The 23,809-nt window shown below is 35.7% G+C and overlaps 2 protein-coding genes across 2 annotated transcripts in view; one reads left to right on the top strand and one right to left on the bottom strand.

The window, feature by feature from the left end:
• Positions 1 to 113: 113 nt before the first annotated feature.
• On the bottom strand, positions 114 to 17,959 carry blnk (B cell linker). Its single transcript, XM_073873490.1, has 23 exons — positions 17,598 to 17,959; positions 16,217 to 16,282; positions 13,726 to 13,782; positions 12,878 to 12,924; positions 10,546 to 10,586; positions 9,912 to 10,044; positions 9,487 to 9,593; positions 9,326 to 9,398; positions 9,182 to 9,229; positions 6,539 to 6,558; positions 5,708 to 5,730; positions 5,454 to 5,510; positions 3,129 to 3,159; positions 2,715 to 2,763; positions 2,578 to 2,638; positions 2,463 to 2,490; positions 2,338 to 2,368; positions 1,975 to 2,050; positions 1,853 to 1,884; positions 1,677 to 1,726; positions 1,492 to 1,575; positions 1,239 to 1,394; positions 114 to 540 (listed from the first exon to the last, which is right to left on the bottom strand). The coding sequence occupies exons 1-23, from the start codon at positions 17,642 to 17,644 to the stop codon at positions 424 to 426; spliced, it is 1,434 nt and encodes a 477-aa protein (XP_073729591.1). The 5' UTR covers positions 17,645 to 17,959; the 3' UTR covers positions 114 to 423.
• The window catches only part of dntt (deoxynucleotidyltransferase, terminal), a 186,249-nt gene continuing 163,703 nt past the window's right edge, over positions 1,264 to 23,809 (top strand). Inside the window, exon 1 of the mRNA XM_073873489.1 lies at positions 1,264 to 1,399. The gene's annotated coding sequence lies outside the window, so the exon portion shown is untranslated. The remainder of the gene's footprint in view (positions 1,400 to 23,809) is intronic.

Below are 23,809 nucleotides of genomic sequence, written 5' to 3'. Positions count from 1 at the left end.
AAATAATATAGCCAGTGCGACCAAGTTTTTATCTTAAACTACTTCATCACAGTCTCCCCTATGGGAATAAATAGTGTATAGTAGTATCCCAATAATTAACAATATCTTAATGAAACATTATAATGTAAGAAAAATATTTTATTTATCCCTTAAGAATTAATAGCATAACATATATACACATTGTACAGCTGTAAATTAGACTCATCAATGTATATTTGTATATATTTTCAAAACTTTTGGGTGTAGCATGAAACAGTGTTTCTTCTGTAAATAGTTTGCATCATCCATGGATAGTTTATGATGTGAAACAGACCCACAGTTTTATGTCAGTATTGTTAGAAATCAATCAGTCTGAAGTTACGAACATCTCTAGAGTGCCTTCAGACAGCAGTTTGATGGTTTCATGCTGTTTCTTAAGGTCTCTTATGGTTTCACTGGATATCTGAGTTTGGTGAAGTCTTTGGTGTTGCTCTGCGAGTCCACCAGCACTAAAGGATTTTTCTGATGATTCTCCACAATGTCAGAAACACTGCAGAAACGCTGAGAGATAGAGAAAGAGAGTTTAATGACAGATAGGCCTACAAACCTCTCAATAAGAACATATATTTTGCTTCATATTTTTCTGTATTTTTTTATAGCCCAGTGTTCTAATTATGTCAAAGGTTATGGGGGTTCCCTATAGCCAAGCCCCACCGAACGGCCAAGCCCCCCATCATTATAGGGTCGCCATGATTCCACAAAAGTAAAGCTTTATGGGAGCGATCCCAGGACACGGGACATGTTTGTGTTCCCACACAGAAGCCTCTCTGTCTATTTTACGGACATTTTCTGGGACCAATGTGCTTTGTTTGTGAATGGGTTTTTTGATGAAACCACAAATTACTCTTAAATCAAACCCTAACCATTTTTTGTATCTTAATTAAGTGTAAAGTAATAGTTAATAATTCATAAAAACCAGGGGACCCCCATTATCTATTTTTATGGGGGTCCCTTAATGATTATAAGAGGTCCGGGACCACCCCAGCCCCCTTCAATTTGAACACTGAGCCTATATAGGCTAAATTGTTTGCAGACAGACAATTGTTTAATAAAACACCTGCAAAAAAATCTCCAATTGTAAAGACATATTTAGACAGGTATGTTTGGAATAAAATGAAGGTGAACATTATGACTGAGCGTAGCCTATATTTTTGTATAAACCATTTCTGTAGTTTTAAAGGCAATGTATAATCGCGTACATCTTCTCCTTGTTTTTCTTTTCCCAGCGCAAACTGTTTTGACGACGCGATGTAGCGGACCGGGATGTTGTACACACGCCCGTTGTAAAACACCACCAACGTGTACGGCTGCTGCGCGTCCACGCCCGAACTCTTCCTGAGCAGAAACGAGCCGTCCTGAGGTAAAACCACACAAAGCATGCACACGTGAGGTAAATCACTTCTTTCAAAGCTACCAAATTATTTAAACGAGTGTCATCACGAATGCTCGGACCTTCCCCATGCGAATGAGCGCGTCCTCCGCCGTCCTGCGAGCACAACTGCTGGCGTACCAAACTTTATTATAGACACCCGCTTCCTGTGTTATAGACACAAGCGTGAGGATATTATTAAAGCATACATTCAAATAAATGTATATTTATACGGATATGCCTATTTAAAAAAAATTAAACAAATCACCTCTTCAGCATCTCGGGGTGCTTTGCTCTCTGAAGGCAACGTTCCTCTGCCTATGGAAATAACATAACATTATCATATAAACTTTTAACATAAATAAACAACTAATTCAGGATAGACTTATAAAAGCGGAAAAAAACCCTATACTTTATTTCCAACAGGAAAACTGTGAAACTTACTTTGGGAGGAAATCTGTTTAGGAAGAGGCATCCTGTACAAAAAAAGACTGATCTTCAATGCACTTCTTGACAGATGTGACAGATGATGCAAAACAAGAAAATCATTGTTAGTGGTTCCTTACCTGGCTCTGTGAAATCCTGTTGATGGTGGGCTTACAGTGGTGTCCGGTGGGCTTCGTGCTGTATGTATTGAAGGGCCTGTAAAAGATATTACATAGAATCAAACTAAAATTGATCGACTATTACCCTAAAGGCAACCAAAACACAAAACTTTACACTTTAAGAATGTAAACTATACAACAAAGATAATAGATCCAATTCATGTTCAGTAAAAATAATTTGATGCAGAAATAAACTAGCTAATTGACCAACTGTATAGTATTGTACACAAGTGTTTAATATCGGTATTGGCCAGAAGTTAAATCAGTATCGACCCAAAAAATCCTATCGGTGCATCCCTACATGTAAGTTACTTTCATAGTTACCTTCAGTATCTCTATGGGGAGCGCTTGGTTTCTGCAATAATTAATAATTATTATTCACTCAGTATTGCCAACCACAAATAGTAAATGAGTGATTTAAAAAATATATAAATAAATCCAATGTATACCGGCATCATGGCAGGACTTGATTTCTTTCTAAAAAAATAAAAAAAATAAATTCAAATTAATAAAATGATCGAATTTAGTGATACTGATAAGTTAAATAAACAGTAAATCCATTACAGGTCTCTGGGACGGGGTGTAGGAACGGATCTTCGGGTCTCTGTGCTCACTTCTGGGCTTTCTTTAACAGAAATCAAATTACTGTAAAGAATTAAAGTACAGATGTTTTATTTGGATCAGTTCAGTGTGTTACTCACCATCATCTCCATCACACACTTCATACTCATCCTCTGAGTCTGGATCCTGCTAACATACATAGTGGAAAAGCTTTATAATAGAATTTAAAGAACATATACAATATTTTTATAACAACACAAGTAAATAAAGTGGATATGGTAGCTTATACCATGATAGAAATATATAATATTTTTTGAAGTCATTTGAAAAAACACTGTAGGATGAATTATTTAAGTATCATATATATCAAAACAGCATGGCACAGAAGCATTAATTATTTGAAGGAAATACATTTTCTTTAAATGATGATTGTTTATATATATATATATATATATATATATATATATATATATATATATATATATATATATATATATATAGTTATATATATATATAGTTATAATTATAATACTTTTAAAGAATTAAATACTCACTGGGGTCATAGTTGGCTTTCTGATTTGCATTCTGTTAGAATAAAAACATGTTACACTGTAATAGAATACATTCATGTTTAATGTTTACTTATTTTAGAGACATATACTGCAATTTGCTGTTCATACAGATCTTAAAGGGCCCTTAACGTAGGTGTTTTTTTAGCAATATAAAAACAGTCTCTGGCATCCCCAAGAAGTTTCAGCTCAAAATACACCACAGATCTTTCATTATATGATATTGAACACCGCCATTTGTGGCTGCAATGATAAAACGCAGTGTTTTTGTGTTTCTTTAAATGCAAAGAAAGCTTTTGTTTCCCTCCTTGTATGTAAAGTAGGGGGTAGAGTGCTTAGACGTGCTTTGGACTACATCAAAACATGTGTCTCTGGCAAAAGGTTAAAGGATTAGTCAATCTTCCCAAAAAAAAAATCCAGACAACTTACTCACCATCATGTCATCCAAAATGTTGATGTCTTTCCTTGTTCAGTCCAGAAGAAACTAAGTTTCTTGAGGAAAACATTCCAGGATTTTTTTCATTTTAATGGACTTTAATGGACCCCAACACTCAACAGTTTCAATGCAGTTTAAAATTGCAGTTTCAACGCAGCTTCAAAGGACTCCAAATGAACGTAATTGCGTAATGATGTCGGAAGGTCACGTGTTACATATATGAAACGCACATTTGTGGACCATTTTAAACAATAAACTGACACAAAGACAGTATCATTCGACATACAACAACGTCGGAACGGTCCTCTTTCTCAACACTTGTAAACACTGGGGCGTATTTCAATACGTCATCCGTGACCTCTAAATGTGATGATGTATTACGTGAGGTTGTGCTGGCGCGTCACAGGACAGGAGGAAGACGAGAAGTTGTGGTTTAAAAGTGCATATTTTTTATTTTTCTTGCCAAAAATGACAATCGTTTCGCTAGATAAGACCCTTATGCCTTGTTTGGGATCGTTTACAGTCCTTTGAAACTGCAATTTTAAACTCCATCAAAACCTTAAAGTGCTGGGGTCCACTAAAGTCCACCAAAAATCCTGGAATGTTATCCACACAAAACACACCTTCTTCTCAACCGAACAAAGAAAGACATCAACACTTGTTGGTGAGTAAATTATCTGGACTTCCCCAAGAAAATTGACTAATCCTTTAAACTACACGCGGGACTGTTGCGGGACATGTGACATCACATTGACACCCTGTTTTGTGTGACTGTTGCAGTTTAAAGGAGATTACACAAAGAAGAATAGATGGATTTGTATAATTACAGGATGTTTCTGCACAGACACTGGTGACTCATTTTCTGCTAGAAACACATTTAAAAGTGCATTTTTTTTTTAGGTTAGGGGGGCAACAAGCAAATCATTTACTAATTTGTGACAGACTGTATGAGATAATCTGTGTTACAGATTAAACCCAGATCTTTATAAGTAAAAACTTTTAAGGTCAGTGCTGTCCTTATAGCATGACCAGGGTTTCCTATAAAATGACTCTGTGATATTCATTAAAAAAACTGTGGTAACCTGTTTGTTAACCCTGTTTATTACCCTAACTTGATTTTTTTAAAGCTTCATTCAGGAATAAAGGAAATTCCATAAAATGCTGCTTTTGTTTGATGAGTGTTGCAACAGTATTTTCACAATTTTAAAAATAGCTGGGTTGTTTTTACCCATGTTAGTTTAACTCTTTCGGCGCCATTGACGAGATATCTCGTCAATTAAGAGAAACCGCTTCCCCGCCAATGACGAGATTTTCCGTCTATTATCCACCAGGTGGCGCACTTCCGCAACTTATACAACCCGGAAGTAGCGCCTCACTTTAAAGAGAAAGAACTCCGTGTATGTTTTAAAGATTGCTCTGCATCTGATCTCTATCAAAAGTCCTTCGCAAAAATTGAATTATCTCAGCTTTTTTGCTCAAAATTGGGTGTTTTTGAAGAAACCTACCCATGTTTGAAATGTGATTACAAGAGAACTAATGAAGGTAGGATGAAACGTTTTTTTTTTTTTTTTTGAAAGCAGAGGGTCTGTTCTTTCATCTGATATATTGTTTGTTTATATATTTAAAGAAGAACATTTTCTGGAAGGCATTAAGCTTTTGTGAAAATCATGAAAAATGCTGGCGCTGGCTTGCAACTTTTTTTAAAAACGCTGGCGGGGAAAGAGTTAATACTGGACAGAACACATGCTGGGTTAAACATTACCCAATGTTTGGTTGTTGTTATGCAATCATAGGTTATAATAAGGTTATAATAAGGTTCTGAAGAACAGAGCAGTCATGGAAAGAAAGCAATAGTTAAAATCAAACAGTAATACCTGGGGCTGACTTTAGGTTGAGTCATTTGTGTGTTTACTTGTAAAGTTGTGTTAGCCCTGTTAAACAGATCCAGTAAGTCAATACAGATTACTTTCACCAGCTACTGATTCTACATGAGCTTATTCTATTCATGATAATAGAGTTCAGTTGCAGCTTATCAATCATTATAATCCAACAGTTGTTCTGAAAAACACATACAGCCATACAGTAACACTGTTACACCAAAACAATAAATTTTTAAACATTGTCTTACCGCATCTTATACTGAGATCTTTCCTGTAATCAGAAAGAGAATATGTTTTGTCCGAGCTATATATGAAGATGCATTTTTAAAACACACAAAGATCACTTTAAACCTGCCAAGCACAATGTGTCAGTAAAAACAAATATTTTGTTTTATATATGTCCCTTATTTAATTGATGTGATTATTTGTAATGAAATGGTCATAATAATAATAAAATGGACCTTTATTTTTTTTCTTTTGATGTAAGGGTAAATTTTTTAATAATAACACAGAGATGTGTGGATTCTGGTGTGTTGTTTTTAACACATTCGTTCTAAGAGTATATGATCTGCATATGTTTTCTGAGAGGCTTCACGAAATGCATTTAGTCACAATAGTCCAATTTATTCTTAAGCTTTTAAACGCGGCTGAAAACGGCAGGCGGACGCCGACGTTCAGCTTTTTCAGCCGACTGCCAGCTTTTTCCAGCTGAGAGCTTTGCTTGCTGTGATACTTCTGCTTTGTTTATCAGTTGTTAAACAATGTGCCGGCTGGTTGTTGTGATATTTATCCCGCCCCTCCTCCACTGTGATTGGACGGCCATGTGAGAACTGTCATTGACGAACTGAGCTTTTCATCCAAAGTTGAATATTTTTCAACTCTTGGCACTTAACGCTGAAAGCAGAAAAACAGAGATTGCCGGCATTCAGCGCGAAAAAAAATGCCAGCTGCTGTTTTTTTTTTTTAAATGCTGCGCTTTCATATTGAAAACGTACGCCGGCCGCCAGCGTAAAAGCTTTGGTGTGCACGCCCCCTTAATGCTAACATGATCATGGACAGAATGTTTTTTAGCAACTTACCTCAGGAACCCCACAGAAATCTAAAAAAAAAGAAATCAGTTTACTGTACAGTACATCCATCACTGTGGTTTAAATAAATGTTCAAACAAATCTGCCCTACAAAGGCAAAAGGCAGTAACTTTGTTTTTGGTCAAAAATTAGTTATTGATATTTTTGGGCCACATTTATCAATGGATAAATATCTTGAGTGTGTTTTTTTTTTTAGAAAATAACTGTCAAGCAGTGGCCTGCGGTGACTTCTCTTCCGAGGAGGCAGGAATTTAAAATATGTGTTATAAGTTGCTAGCCTGGGTGCCAGCCGATCTTAGCCCCGCCCAAAACATTTTGAGAATGGGAAGATCGGTCTGGGGTTTCTCCGTTGAGGAGCTACTATGCTAGACCCAAAGCTGGTCGAACCAATCAAATTGTCAGGGCGGGCTTTATACGATGATGGACAGAAGCTCAACAGTAACGTAATGAACCACGTCACCAAAGAACGAGTGTGTTGAATCTGTTTACAAGGAAATGGCTGCCGCTGTAGAATTCAGATGTGTGGATTCTGACATTGAGTCTGTTCGAAAAGATATCGACAGAGCATTGATTTTAAAAGAGGAATAGAGAAACGCGAGCAAGGCATTTGTTGATGTTTTTGCCTTCCTTCCTACGGGATTTGGCAAAAGTTGGTCGCAGCTGAAATTGGTATCACGGCGATGCAACTCGGCGTGCATGACGAGATGGATATAATTAGCAGTCGTTGCCAGCTTCTTTCCGGAAGCCCGGAATCGTGGCTGCTGAATAAGTGGAGGGACGTGCTAGGCTCCGATATTTTCAAGCCAACGTAATGGGTATCGTCGTGGATGAAGTTCACCTAACGTACAAATGGTAAGAGATAGTCTTACTGTATGACTTAGTAAATACTTAATGTTGTGATATAAACGAAACGTTGTAAACATAGTAGGTGTTGCTGTAGGTTCGCTAACTCAGACTTAGTATAATCACAATGTTAGTGTCATTGTAGCGAAATAACTAGCAGTTCGGTCAGGCTCAGGCTGCAAAAGACGTAATTTCAACACGTCACACACTCCGTTGCTCTGATTGGTCATAGGTCTATCCAATTGAGTGCAGAGGAATTTTTCGGTTGAGACACGCCTCATAATTATAGCTCAATGGAGCGGTATCAGACTCAAATTCTGACTAGAATTGAGTATGACAATGTCAGGCTAATAAGTTGCTATAAATGATAAAAATAAAGTTGTAATAACTTAAGCGTTTTCAGGTTTTTGTTGTTTCAAAAATTGTCTTTTGTTTGTCAATTTAGCAGGAAAGTTTGTTTGCCTGCCATTCTCCCTATTTTTTGCCGTGCTGATGACATATGGAAGTTCTTCCAGAAAAATGCAGTTTTTTTGTGATTGTTACGGGCAAAAATACTTGATCTTGCGGCACGTTTTCTTAAAAATGCAATGGGATACCAGGATATTTATGCAATTTTATGGGATGAAATTGCGGGAACTTGCAAAAATTGCGGAACTTGCAAAAACTGCGTGAACTTGCAAAAACGTTTTGCAGATTTTGCAGCTTTTCATTGATGTTCACGTCACGTAATTAGGTCACTTTCTTACATTCCTGTTGACAACAGGGGACATGGCTGCGCATGTGTGAAGTAAATGTGTGAAGTAAGATGACTTTTTTGCTACGAAAATGTGGGGATTATGAAATCATGCAAGCCCCGCATATTTTGCGAGCAGAATTCTGCAAATTATGCAGCGAAAGTGTGGCGTATTTTAAAAATGCGGCCCCCCCATAAATATATGCAGACTTTGGCTGATTGAATCATGCGATCGCATAATCACATTTTTCTGGAGGGACTGATATGGGGTCTTCATGAACAGGTTGCGCAGTGGTATTCAAATACAAGAGGAGAAGGAAAAATTGTGTTCATCCTGTTATTTTATTCATTTTATGGTTCTCTGCCCTTTACGGAGGACATATATTTATGAAAAAACATTTAGACAACTTAACATAGTGATTGCTATCAGGATGGGCAACCCAGTCTCACCCCATGTCGTCAATATTTGACGACACTTGACCATTCGTCAATATGTGACGCGGAGGGTATACCTTTCGCGTCATTTTTTGACGAACTGGGGAGTTCAATACTATTACGTCCGTTGCATTCTCTTCTCCTATTTTCTTACCATTTTCGCGTCGGTTTAGGGTTAGATTTACATAATGACATCCCTGCCCAAACCTAACTCTAACCCCAACGCCAGGTGACAACTGTTTCTAACCCCAACGCCAGGTGACAACTGTTTAATTTCGCGTACACTGTTTAATTTCGCATACACTGTTTAATTTTGCATAATCTAACCCTAAACCGACGCGAAAATGGTAAGAAAATAGGAGAAGAGAATGCAACGGACGTAGTAGTATTGAAGTCCCCAGTTCGTCAAAAAATGACGCGAAAGGTGTGCCCTCCGCGTCACGTGTTGGCGAGTGGTCGGGTGTCGTCAAATGTTGACGACATGGGGTGAGACTGTGTTAGGATGGGAGGACACTTTTAACCAACATGACTAAAATGTTTCTGGATCAAATCAGCTGCACTGCCTTTAATGCAGTGGTTTTATGCAAAAAAAAAATTCGCAAGAGAAGTAAATCAAAGTTTACCTGGTTTGTTTGGCCGTGTCGGTTTGGTCACCCTGTTAACAAGGGGCTCTGTTAAAAGAAAATATGCACCATCATAAATTAACCATTCCAATTAAATGAACAACACAAATGTACTACAAAATAAAAGTCTGCAAAACCTCTTACTTGTTGGTGTTCTGCCAGTGGGGTCAATGTAATTGTCATTCTCTATTGTTTCTTCTGGCTCAACATAGTCATTCTGAATGGAGGAGACGATTATAATAATACATTTGTTAATTCTAACTAAATTTAGTTCAATCAGTATTAATAGTAAAAGTTGCCATTACTTCATCGTCATCGTCGTCGTCTGCTTGATTTTTCCTGATTACACCCACATTCTTCCGTACCAGATGGAAGGAGGTGTTCGGTTTTGCCGGTCGACCACGACAGCTGTCTAATAATACAGAAGCAAAACTCTGGTTTTACATCTATTTGATTTTAGAGCACCTGACTCTCCGAAACCTCAGATTCTTAAATATCAAAAGATAAGTTCATCCTAAAATTTAAATGATGTCATTTTAATCACCTAAACCTGAATGACTTCTATGAAACACCAAAAAGTTTTTTTCATTGTTAGCTTAGTGTGAAGTGAAGTTAAAGTAAAGAATAAAGAAAGTCACTTGGGTTTTGAGTGTGAGTGAATAACAACATTTAGTTTTTGAATAAATAGCGTTTTACATGAATTATATCAAATGTGCAGATTGATGCTCACCCACATATTGGCCTCTGCTGTTTGTGATGGATTGAGCTACAGTGAAGGTGTTTACAGCATGAGCTTCAGACCTTGGTGGAGGTTCATAGTTGTCTTCATGTTCACACTGTGGGTCCTCATACGTATCACTATCCTATTTAAGACAGTCATGTGATCAATGTCTCATCTGTTTTAACACATCCTATCATTAATGAATAAAACACATATAAAGCGGGGAAAATAATTATTTGAATTTATTTATTATGACTCAACTTGTATACTTAAATGTTCTGACTTCTTCGTATTAATTCAGTATTTGGCTTGATGGCTACATCTGGTAGAAAAATAGCCCACTTAGAATCCCCTTACTGATAAAAATGCTGATGTGCCAAATACTTATTTTCCCCGCTGTATGTGTGTGTATAGACCAATCACACATTTCAGCTTGAAAGATTTTTTGTGGCTATATTAAATTAAAAAATATAATTAAACTGTATAATACTGTATAATGTACGAAATATTTTGAGAGGAGGTAGAGGCTTGAGTTGAAACATATAGCTGTGATAAGTAAAGCTCGTATCTGATCTGTGATTCCCTGTACCAAACTGAGAAGTGATATGATGTTATAAATTGACTGAAATACACTTACACTTGCAAAATCTGAATCTGAGTACTTCTCACTTTCTGCTGCTTCATCTGAAAACCAAGAGTGTGATTATTTAATTATTGTTGTAATGTTTATTGCTAGAGCCAAACATGGTAACACTTTAGAATAAGGTTGTTTTGTTAACATAAGTAAATGCATTAAATGTATTAGCTAATAATAATAATACAAGTGCCTTTCAAGTCACTCAAGGACACTGTACAATATAAAACTAAGCAAAGAAGCACATAGCACATACACATAGCATACAAAAGACAAGATTAAACAATAAAATCATTAAAAGGTATTCTAAATAGATATGTTTAGAATATATTTAGGGAAATTAAATCCAGCTGGCGAATGTGCCTTGGTAAGGCCAATAAGTCTGTGGAAGATAATCTCAAAGAGCGTGAATGAGATCTGAGCGATATTGTGGTGCCAAGATAAAGAGCTTTATAAGTAAGTAGTAAAATTTTGACAATAATAAAGGAAATTTACATGTTATTTATATCCAGTAACTGATAGGAAGCCAGGACAGTTGAAATAGAAATACGTTGTCTGAGTGACAATCCTAGCTGCTGAATTCTGGAGTAACTGTAATTGATGGAGTTGTTTTCCATGGATGCCAAATAAAAGAGAATTGAAATAATCAATCTGGGATGTAGACTATGCATGAATAAGAATTTAATTACTATGTTGAGAAAGTGAAGAATGAAGTCTAACAATATTGCGTAAATGAAAAAATGCAGAACGTTAATATGATAGATTAACAATAGCAAACCATCAAATGTAACCCAAAGACTTTTCGCCCGAGTGGAAAAGTTACCCGGACAATTATCAATCACAAAGTAAAGGGTTGAATTTCTATAAAACAAAGAAGGGCTTCAGTTTTAATTGTATTTAACTTAAAAAAATTGTCATTCAAATATGAACATCTTGCAAACATTTAGTGAAGTCTACGGAGGTATGAGACGCATCAGGTCTTAAGGAAATGTAAACTTGTGTAGCGTCGGAGTAAAAATTCTTATTATAGGAAAAATATCACAGAGCGGTAAAATATAAATAATAAAAACAAGTGGCCCCAGAACTGAACCCTGTGGAACACCTTGAGCATTGGCAACAGGCTTTGAGCAATAATTATTGATTTTTACAAACTGTTTCCTGTCACTCAAGTAGGAGAAAAACCAAAGGAGATGTTAACATGAACACTGAGCAAGATTGTTTTCAGCATTAATTTAACTGTGTTAATGTTAGTTTAGTTAATGCCAATACAGTTGTTTATGTTAGTTCGCTGTGCATTAACTAATGTTAACAAAAACAACCTTATTATAAAGTGTTACCACAAACATTTAAAGTCTTCCTGTAGTCAAGAATTGTATCATTTAAATCTTACATTTGAACTTCATAGAAAAAATTGTTTTTACTGTCAGTAATTTCTTCATGCTTTGAAACAGCATGAATGTAACTCTACATCCTTGCCTCATTAAGTACACGCGCATCTATGAATATGCAAATTAGTTCCCGCCTCTCCTTTTTCACACCACAGATATATAGATATATAAATATAGATATATATGTAAATAGATGCTACATTCGGCAGGTTCAGAAACATATCTGCTAACTTTGGTTTCACAATGAATACATGAACTGCGTATTTGCAGCACTAATCTTTAAATGATGATGTTAACAGGTTACAGCACTCAACCTGCATATGTGAGCATCACAGAAGTAGAGCTGACGCAGCAGCTCTGTGATCATTTCAGCGCTGGGGCTATGAGGCATCCAAACATTATATCTATGACTCGAACTACTGATCTACTCGTTCTAATGTGTTGATATGATTGGTTACATGTTCGTGACTATGGAAACCATGGGAATGAGACTGTCTTTAATTTTATGGAGAAAATACTCAGCAATGGTGCTGAATGATGAATTTGCTCATGGCTTGTCTTAAAAACACCACATAAAACAATAATGAAAACCTGATTTTGTCCACAGTGAGACTTTAAAAAAAGACAACAGTTTGTCTCAGAATAGAACAGAGATAACGTACATTCTTCTCAGATCCTTTGTCTTATTTAAAACTTTCTTGCTCTCTCATTTTTTAATATGTGTAAATCAACCCAGCTAGTGGTTACATTAGGATTTTAAAGGTGGGGGATTTTTGTGCTGTAGACAAGAATATACAGTATACACATTTCCTATCGGGACCAAATTAACCCCTTTCTACACTAATGAAAGTTATTTTTAAAGGCGAAAAGAGGCAGATAAAATATCACAATAAGATAACAAATGCATATCAGCTTTCATTTTGACTGTGAAGGTCTCATTGAGTTGAACTTGCCTTGATAGTCTCTTGTAGGAACTTTTGGCGGCCCCTTTTTCTTTATCCTAAAAAACAGGAAAAACTTTAGATTGTCTGATTGTCGAAATTTGGATGTTGTGGTTTGAAAACAGTGCAGATTCATTGAATTATGTTCCTTCTTTGTCAGGAACTATACTCACATATGCAGTATAAAATCATTTTTTTTGGGGTGGTGCTTTTACATCACATGCAAACTCAAATCTAAAGGGCACATATTCTTCCCAATTTTTACAAGATGTAAAATGACCCCACCGATCATTTGTTATAGCATGACCAATATGCCCCTATTTGAGTGGGAGCAAAAAGTGCTATTTTCATGTCTGCACTGTTAAATGCAAATGAGTCACGGCTCCTTACTCCCTTACTAAAAGACATTAAGTGCTTTTGGTTAAAAATAGATCAGATGTGAACAGTGTGAGAAACTATGATATCTTTGGCCGCATTAGCTCTACAACATGCTAACAAACCCAGGTTTGTCAGTGGTCATGGGTGGAGCTTTATCACTGTGATGTCACGTTAACATGAGAATCAAATCAGCATGTCTAAAGAGACTTCAATAGGGATTACAAAGAAGTGGGTAGATTTTTTTTATTGTAGGGTTGTTGTGTTCCAAAAACCTTGTAAAAGTGGATTTTGCATAATATGTGCCCTTTAAGAAAACAGAAGAGTGTTAGTTATGTTAGCACTTAAATGAGTTTAATGACACATTTTAAGCATATACACATAATGGTTAATAAAACATTCACGTGTTAAGACGCATGCAGATTTAAAGAGGGTTCAATAGCGGCCATAACATAGAAACACACTGAACTAGATGTGTATCATACCGGTCCAATGTATTTCTCCCAGATTTGAGAATATTAGCAGTTTGTTCAGTCTGAAACCTTAAAAATGAATACAATTTAAGAACAAGAGATAAAGATGAATAATAAGTTCTTATAAGCCACAAAGTCACCAATCCCACGCCAGGTATTTATGATGTTTTGGTCTCTATGGCTCAGGTTCCTCTTTCTGAAGGATTTTTGAGTGTTTATATCAGTCCACATGCTTAGAAACACTCATAAACAAGCCACAGGTATCTGTCAGGTGATATTTGTTCGGGCAAACAGTTCAATTACATTTGTACACTGTCAGAAAAAATGGTCATAAATGGTCCCTAGCTGTCACTGGGGCGGTACCCTTTAAAAAAGTGCAAAGGACCGTTTTATGTCTGATAGTGTAAACATTACATTTAACATATAATTATGTGCAATAGCAGGAATTGTTTTTTGTAGAGTATTATAACAGTTGCAGCAGCTGTCCAGAAGTAAACCACGCTTTTGTTTGTCATATACCACACCTTAAGTCTCTGTGTAAGTCTGTGTTAAGAGGAAGTGAGAGATAGTTTGTGTGTCGTGACAGTCAGCAGATGTTTCCTTACGGCTATTTTCAGATTGGCTGCTTGTTAGAGACTTTACATTCCTATTAACTGTGTTTCCATTCGCTCATACATATTCAAATGATCGATTGTTTGATACATTTCTCTTCATCTGAGTCTTTCCTTCACAGTATCATGGAAGGAATTAGACCTTAATCTGTCAGAATGCATCAGAAAAACACACCTCTAATGACTTAATGTCACTGCATGTCAAGTGTATTTTATTTAAAAGAGGCAAAAGAAAACTTTACAAAAAGTACAGTTTTACTGAAATCATAAAATCATTGATATAGTGTTGAAAATGACAGTGCACAATGTATTGTGACACTTTGTAGTTTTTCTCACTTTTTTAACTCATACTTAATAAAATATGTGTTAAATGTCTGAACGTTATTATTACATGTAATGTTAAATCAGAACATGTTCACAGTTAATGTGATGAAATCACTTTATAAAATCACAGATAAACTGTTAATGTAACATGTGACACATTTAGACATTATTAAAGGAAAACACCACCGTTTTTCAATATTTCACAATGTTCTTACCTCAACTTTAACGAATTAAAACATACTTATCTTTTTTCAATGCGTGAACTTTTAATCTTTGTACAGCACCTTGTGAATGTGTTAGCATTTAGCCTAGCCCCATTCATTTCTTAGGATCCAAACAGGGATGAATTATGGTGGCACAAAATAAAACTTTTGTTTGGAGCCATAGGAATGAATGGGGCTAGGCTAAATGCTAACACATTCACGAAGCCCTCCTAAAAGATTAAAAGTGCACGCATTGCAAAAAGATAGGTATGTATTAATTCATCTATGAGGTAACTGTGGGTTCACACCAGATGCGAGTTCAACGATTTGTGCGAGTAGCAGGCTTGTGCACAATTCAGAATTTCAGAATTAGCCTCCATTCAATTCATGAATTGGAATTTGAATTGAATTGACTCCCCCCTACAGGAAGTTGAATTTGAATTTGAATTGGAATGACAGGAAGTGGAATTAAATTCATGACAATTCAAAGAAATTCCACTGTCACACAACAGAAAAAATCTCACATTTCAGTGTTAAGTTAATTGTTTGACAACCATTTGAAATACTTGTTTAAAGTAAAGCATTTTGGGAAATAAAGTCATGTTCCATCGTGTTCCACAAAATTACAATTACAAAAAATCAAACTTAATTATTTGTTATGTGACTAGAGTTTTTAACATTAACTGCTGGGGGGAAACATTTCCTGTTAATGTAATCTGTGCAAGTAGTTCAAATTAATATAATTTATAGAATATGTAATGCAATCATATCTGACATATACTAAAAAGCTTCATTTTTAACACTTCACTTACTGTATAATATGTATATTAATTTCTTGGAATTTCTATTGAATTGCAATTCTGCTTCCTTTAATTCAAATTCGATTTTTAATTCTAGATCCTGTTTTTGACATCAATTCAAATTCAATTCAAAATCAAGAATTGAATTGGAATTCAGGAGTCATTCTCAATTCAATTCTGAATTGTGCACAAGCCTGGCGAGTAGATTACATACACAGTCAATGCAAAGACGCGATTAGATGCGTCTTCCCGTGGGGCGATGCGAATGACGTGATATGGGCAGGGCGTTTGCCGCGAAAACACGCGGTATTTGCCTCAAATGCGTCTTTGCCCAAGTTGAAAATATTCAACTCGAGCGAAAAATTCACATGACACGAAGTTAAATCCCGCGAGTAATCTAGACCGAGTAACACGATGCCCCGCGTTTGGTGTATACATAGCATAAGAACATAGTAACATATTGAAAACTGTAGTGTTTTTGCTTAAGTGTGACTCGAGTATAAAAACTCTTCTCCACCCTTCTAGAAAATCAATTGAGAAATTCAGAAAAGTATCATAAACACACCGTTTTAATCTGTTGAACAGACTGTCGTCATTCTTCTTAATATCTTGAACAATTTTTTGGAGCTGTCTGAAAAACACAATACAAAACAGTTAATAAACATATGCATATAACCTATAGATTTACTGCACTGTAAAAAAAATTTTGCGGCCTCACATTCGTTTATTTTGTTTAATCAACTCAGATTTACAACTTACTATTATTTATATCTTGATTAGAGATGAGTTAATAGTAATTTAAATGATACAAAAATTAGTTAAATTGGTAACACTTAAAAAAAGTTTTTTTTTTAAACTTATTTAAGTAAAACATTTAAAAGATGAAAAACTTTTTTAAAATTACTTCAATGGTCACAGCTAAAAATTTATGTTTTTCTACTTACATATTTTACTTAAAGTAAGAAAATTGAAGTAAAAAAAAATATTTTTTAAGTGACCAATTTAAGTAAATTTTTTAAGTGAATCCAACTTTCTGGTTTTACAGTTTATGACATTGGCATTTGTTTTTAGTCTGGTTAATAAGCTTTATCTGAGTTTCTGACTATGTCTCCATCCAAGCATAATGCTGTTGGAAAGTGGCCATTAACGGCTTGTCAGATACGGAGTTAACCGTCTGTAACAGGTAATGTCTGGTGTATAGTTCACGTCTGAGTTTGTGTATATGAAACAGTGGTGATCTAGACATATAATCAATATAATTATATGTAATTGCTATGTAGTCATCCTAGAACTTCATTGCTTTCTCAACACAATCTCATGCTCGAATGAATCCCATTCTCAAAAGACACATCAACTACCACAAATGGTCTCATTAGATCAGTGGCTTTCAACTAATCCCAAACCAGCAGGAATAAAACATTGCACCCAGCAAGCAAGATGTCTAATAGTTGTCCAAACTTAGCCTTAAATACATTAAACAAGGCAAAATTTGGGCTGCCAGTAAAAATTTAGTAGACGTCAAACCTTAGTTAAAAAATAAATGAAAATAAATAAATAATCGATCACTCTAAATTCTGCTTTGGGTTATTAAAAATACCCAATGCTGGGTAAATATTGGACAGAACACATGTTGGGTTAATAAAAAACCTATAAACCTATGCTGGGATGTTTCAATGCAAAGCATAGGTTTCTAACCCAACATGTGTTCTGTTCAATATTTACCCAGCATTGGGTTAAAATAAACCAAGCAGAATATAGTGTGTTTACATTCATTAAAAACAACGTTGAGTAATCAGTTTTTTTTAACAAGCAGAAGTTAAAGGTTGTAAGATATTATATTTGTTAGCTAATGGTAATCTTCATGTCTGAAACTAAAAGCAGCCAACTTCCTTAAACATAAATACGCTAAACGAAAGCTAGTAAAAAGTTCAAATGCATTTTCTTACCGAAGTTTTACGGTAGCAGGTGCGGTGAGTTTATTCAGGTGCTCCATTCTGTTACAGTAGTTACTGACTGTGACGGGTTAGTAGTAGTAACTAGTGTAGTGTCACAGCTAGCAGTCTGATGTGTGTTCGACAGCACATGGTGCAGCTGTGTTGAAGAGTGCAATTTTCCACAGAAGTGGTTTGTAATGAGGATTTTGAAACTGCATGATTAAGGTCACATCCCCTCTATATTTAGGCAAATGCTGCAGATTTATTTCAATGACGTGTTGCAATTTCTTCCTCACATACGTTGTTCTCTTTGTGTTTCCAACCCATTTTTATTTAGATTTTTTTGCTGTGATTTCGTAACCATGTATTACAGTAAATACACCCAGTGTGTAATTGTGTAAGAAAATAGCTTTCATATTACATCGAACAATCACTGAGCATCAATAAGGAAAAAGAGATGTGGAATTAACACGGAATGACTGTTGGGTTAAAGAACAGAAACAGAAATAGATTTCTTACGGTCGCTGAACGAGGCTGAATTTGTTGAGGTCGCTGTCAGAGAGATTCTGTCAAAACAAAAAACAGAGGTAAAACATGAACTTCAATATGTGACAAGTTTTTATGTTCGTAACAACTTTCTAAAATCAAGGTTATTTTTGGAGAATGGATTTTCATGTTCTCCTGTATTGCGTTAGAAATGCAAAAGGACATTGGTTAGAACCCAGGGAACACACATTATAATAAAAAAAATTATACTTTGTAATACACTGTAAGGGTTTATGTGATTGTTGCGGGCCAAAATCCTTGATATTGCGGCACGGTTTCTTAAAAAATGCGATGGAATATGCGGGATATTTATGATATTTATGCAATGAAATTGCGGGAACTTGGAAAATTGCGGGAACTTGCAAAAACTGTTTGCAGCTTTTCGTAGATGTTCAACGTTGCATAATTACGTCACTTCATAACGTTCTCATGGCAACAGGGGACATACTGCGCTTGTGTGAAGTAAATGCAAAATTTTTCATCTTTCTGCTAAGATGTGACTTATTGCTACAAAAATGCAGGGATCTCTGCAATTTATGCGGCGAAAGTGCGGCGTATTTAAAAAAATTCGGTCAACGCATAAATATGCGGACTTTGGCTGATTATGCATTGAAGCGTGCGATCGCATAATCACGTTCTTTCTGGAAGTCGCTTTGGATAAAGCATCTTCCAAATGCTAAATGTAATTTATAAAAAACATACACTCTAAAAAATGCTGGGTCATTTTCAACCCAGCATTGGATCAAAAAAGACAAACACAACCTGTTGGATTGTAATATAATCTATGATGGGTTGTTTCAATCCAAAATTCTGGGTTGTTTAAACGGTGGTGTGCGTAAATTTCAGTATTTAGTGGTAAGATTGCGAATTGCAACCATCAGCTCACTTCTCCATTTTAAAACGCATATGGGAGCGCCACAGAAAAACATGTTGTCGTCTGAGACAACGAAGGGATGAAGCACGCTCTGTAGAACAGTTTGTCCGTTGTCGGTTTAGGGCTACTGTAGAAACATGATGCCTACTTCCATGTAAGGGGGTCCGCAGTGTATGTAGATAAAAACAGCTCATTCTAAGGTAATAAAAACAATACTGTTTATTATGTAATGTCTTTATACACCATTAACAATATGTTAAATTGTTCCTTGATATCTACATAGAAGGTAATGTGGTTTTACATGGCCATTTACAACCCTAGGATTTGCCTAACTCAACAGCTACAACTTTGTTTTTAGCATTGTAACAACATTGTACTTTGTACTAATTTAATGAGTAATTTAATATTAGGGTCATAACTATCGACTGTAACACCACTGTTGGCGGTCTTTTGCATGCACAAGGTTTACATAAGAATGAGGAAACTACTATGTAGAGAACTCTTGTTATTCATCTATGTCTAGTAAATACAGTACAGTTTTACATTCTACGGCACCTTTAACCTAATAACTGGGTTTTTCCCTTTCTGAAAAGAACCCAGCATTTTTTTAGAGTGTAAAGAATTATATTTAAATGCAGGGTGTACTATCTCTGAAAGCCAATGTTGACATTTAAAATCGCCTAAACAAACATGCCCCTAACCCAATAGAATCTGGACCTTCTTTTAATAGACCCGCTCCACACATACGCAACCCAGGCAACGATGTTGGTTAGTAGACATACCCCTTGCTGATTTGGTACTTGGCCCGACTCCCTTTTCCAAAGCGTTTCTTAAAAATCGTGCACCCCGCCTTTAAGCATGACATGAGTCTGCATTACAGTTATATGACATGTTGTCTGCATTACAGTTTCACACCTTGTCATGGTTTACGAAGAACGGAACCGAAGTGCAGGTAGATGTTGAACTCAACAAAGAGGTTTATTCAACTCAAAACACCCACGAGGGGTCAAAAGACAAACATTAACAATGACTAATAAGACAGTACACACAGTTAACCAATAATGAGGGGAGTTAACCAATAATAAATATTAAATGAGGAGACAAGAGGGTGGGACATAAACGAGACACAGCAGCACACAGCCCAAACAAAGGCCATGTGCTACCACACAAAACATGGGTACCTGACTATAAACAACTATGAATAACTATGACAGGAAGGCAGGATCATGACACACCTATCATACTAAACTATTGCACAATGATACAAATGACAGTTAAATACACTGGTAAACACGGAGCTTAGGTCACAGAATATATCTTTTATTTTAATTAAAAGAAGCAATTGATCAGCTCATTATAATGTAGGCCTGTGTCTGCTGATGCGCCAAATCTGATTTACATTTACAAGCAACAGTTGTAAAGGTCATTCATGTTTGTAAGCATTTTCATTTATAATGTTTGGTTTTAAATTAAATAAATAAAGTGGAAACATTACTGAAACCTAAACATCGTTAAAACCGACCTTTGTTTCATGAATATGTATTGATGTTAAAACGTTTAAAACATTTTCTTTCATTTAAATTTTCTATTATTTGCTGCTAATAACTTATCTGGCAAATTACATACAGTCATGAGCTGTTTGAGTTTAATTCTGTATGACATGAATACAGCCTATGGGCAATTTCCCAGACAGAGTTTAGATTAATCCAGGACCAGGCCTTAGTTATTTTAGGACATTTCAAGGGGTGGTCTAAAGCTATTTCATACATTCTGACTTATTGGGGTGGTTTCCCGGACAGGGATTAGCTTAAACCAGGACTAGGCCTTAGTTTAATTTGGAAATATAACTAGTTTTAACAAACACACCTTACTAAAAACATTACCTGTGTGCATTTTGTGGCAAAACAAAGGGCCCTGTTGTATTTTAAGATATGTAAGTGCAAGTTGTTTTCAGTTTGGACAGCTCTTAAAAATGTTTTAGTTTAGGAGTAGTCTAATCCCTGTCCGGGAAACCACCCCATTAAGCGTTAAAAAAGCAGTTGGACGTGTGACAGAGTGCTTCTGTGCCAAATGCACTTTGCCAGGGCTCGTAGTTTCAAACATTTTTTTTTAGCAGAAACACTTTTTCCCGATTTCACAGACAAGGCTTAATGCTAGTCCTAGACTAAAACACGTTTTTCCTGCCTTAACTGAAAATTACTTAACATATGCCTGGGCCATTGATTTGTCTCATGATAAACATTTACGTATTTTTCTAAAAAGGCGTAATATGTATATAAAATATGCTCAAAAGTCTTAATTTAACTAAGGCCTAGTCCTGGCTTTAGCTAAGCCTGTGAAACCCAGCCATCGTGTTATATGACCTTTAAGTAGTTTTTACAAACATACCTTACAAAACAATGGCACTACTCTTACAAAAATTAACCATGGTTTTACCACAGTTAAAAAACATGGTTACTGTAGTAAAACCACGGGTTTGACAACCATGGTTTTTAAAAACAATAGTTAAACCATGGTTAGTGTAGTACAATTATGGTTTTGCTGATAGTAATCAATACAATAAAAAAACATAGTTACTACACTTTTACCACAATAAAACCATGGTTAATTTTCTTAGGGGTAATATATGTTAAGATATGTCAGATGTTTTACATTTAGGAAGCTCAAACATGCATTTTATTCTAGGAATATGATAAGCCCTGCCCAGGAAGTTTGCGGCTATGTTTGTAATGGAAAACTATTGTGGACTACTTTGTCATTTTAAATAGCATAGCATGTAAAGCAGCAGACAAAAAATACACATTTATTAACCACATTGATTCAAATGAGATGAGATGAGTTTTAGTATTAGTATGACACCTTTCCTTCCTTACCAAATGCTAAACTAAGCAGAGTTGAAAGATGAAGTTTGGTGGTTATGTTTTGTTTATTACTGAATACTGACTATGATACACTGTTGTCATGACCTCATCATCTGAAATATAATCTTTCAGTCCAGTTAAACATTTGAGACAACTCCCAATCCAATAAAACTATTTGTAAAGAAAGAGATGTAAAAGTGAGCTTATACCCTATTATTTCTGATCATTCAACAGTATTACATACATTCTGTGCTGTTATATATTTCACATTTTAGTCAATGTAAAATCTGCGTCTTCTATACATACATTTACAAACTTACAATAAAAAAGTATGTTATTTATACTTCTTTAAATATATATTGATTAAGACATTTAACTTCTGTACCGCAAATCTCTCTCTCGACCTCTGCTGGAGATGTTTGAGATGTAAACTACTAATACTGTGATAGACATCAGGCTGTTTCAGAAACGATACGTTTTGAATCACAACATACCTGTACATTATGAAGTATCAGTATTAATCATATTACCAGATCATATCTTGCCGTTTTATTTTTCCATTTTTTTTAAAGCTGAGATTCATCACATTTCTCAGTTGTTGGTCTGATAGATTAGGACAGACTGAGTTGAGAGATTTACATTAAAAGGGGTTTTGGTTTGCAAAATGCACAAATGTAAATCTTTTTTATTATTACAGTTAACAATATTTGATTTATACTTCATATTACGTCACTAGCAGCAGGCCATACATCAGACCTTCACAAGGTTTTTTCCTTGTTACTAACACTTGGTGGAGACATAACCCAGCCAAAGTAAAAGTGTATGAAACAGTAAGCATTACAATAGTTTCATGTTGAGCTACAATCCACAGTGCTGGACTTTCAGTGTTAGTCAGCAACCTCTGATGTCCTTCTATTAAACAGATAAATTACTGAAATGAGTATTCAAACAGATGGCTTAAAGAAAACGAAATTTTTACAGATAAACAGTAAAATAGCTTGTTTTTTTAGATTAATAGTGTTTGACTTAAACAAAGGGCTTTTAAAGCTAATTTACTTTAACATCATGTTTGCACCGGCAAACTCCACAGAAAGACTCCTCAGATGGTTTTGTCTCGATGAAAAACTGACGGACACAAAGTGTTGCTGTAATGATGTTGTGGCTTGTTTTTGTGTTGTCGCTATATGCAGATATACTCTCAGAGTTTCTTCTTTAGAATACTGCCTTCTTTGGTGTAGGTGTAAGTATAGATGCTTTCATCGGATGCATGTGCGTTGTTGCGGTAACACGTCTGGTCGGAACTTTACTTTCGGTTTCTGTTAGTTTAATGGTCTGACTAGTGGCTAAAATGAACTCTGGAACAGATACTTAGGCGAAAATAACAAATGTTTTGGTTTCCTAAAGACAAGGGGAGATAGCGATCATGAATCACCGCTATGGAAGGGAGATTTGTAGTAGGTAGTAGTTACCATTTTATACATCATTGTTCTTCACATCCAACCCTGGAGAGCTGGTGCCCTGCAGAGTTTAGATCCAACCTTAATCAAACACACCTGAGCAAGCTAATCAATGTTTTCATGATCACTAGAAAATCACAGGTAGGTGTGTTTGATTGGAGCTAAACTCTGCAGGGCACCGGCTCTTCGAGCCCAGTCTCCTGAAGATGCGTATAAATAGCACGAATTGTAAAACTCGTGTAATACATACGCCAAATTCCACTTTGGCGTGCATATGATACGCAAGTCCTTCCCATTCACTTAAATGGTGCATCTTTTTTTGTCGTTTTATTTATTGGTTTCTCTATTTTTTTGCTATTTTTTACCATTTTCGCTTGGGTTTAGGGTTAGAACCACTTTTTGTTATATAAAAATGACATCCTAACCCAAACCCAACTCTAACCCCAACTCCAAGCGACCATGGCTTAAATATGGACAAAAACATGG

Source organism: Misgurnus anguillicaudatus, chromosome 11 (assembly GCF_027580225.2).
Source record: "Misgurnus anguillicaudatus chromosome 11, ASM2758022v2, whole genome shotgun sequence".
Lineage (NCBI taxonomy): Eukaryota > Metazoa > Chordata > Actinopteri > Cypriniformes > Cobitidae > Misgurnus > Misgurnus anguillicaudatus.
Note: the sequence above shows the minus strand (reverse complement) of the source record. Positions and strands in the feature narration are given on the sequence as shown.

Bases quoted from the DNA above. Each gene is read 5' to 3' on its own strand.
- blnk (XM_073873490.1), bottom strand. From the start codon at position 17,644: ATGGAGCACCTGAATAAACTCACCGCACCTGCTACCGTAAAACTTCG. The intron at 2,639-2,714 runs GTGAGTAACACA...TTTCTGTTAAAG, and splicing joins AGTGTGTGATGGAGATGATG to AAAGCCCAGAAGTGAGCACA. The intron at 2,051-2,337 runs GTAACTATGAAA...TATCTTTTACAG, and splicing joins TCCCCATAGAGATACTGAAG to GCCCTTCAATACATACAGCA.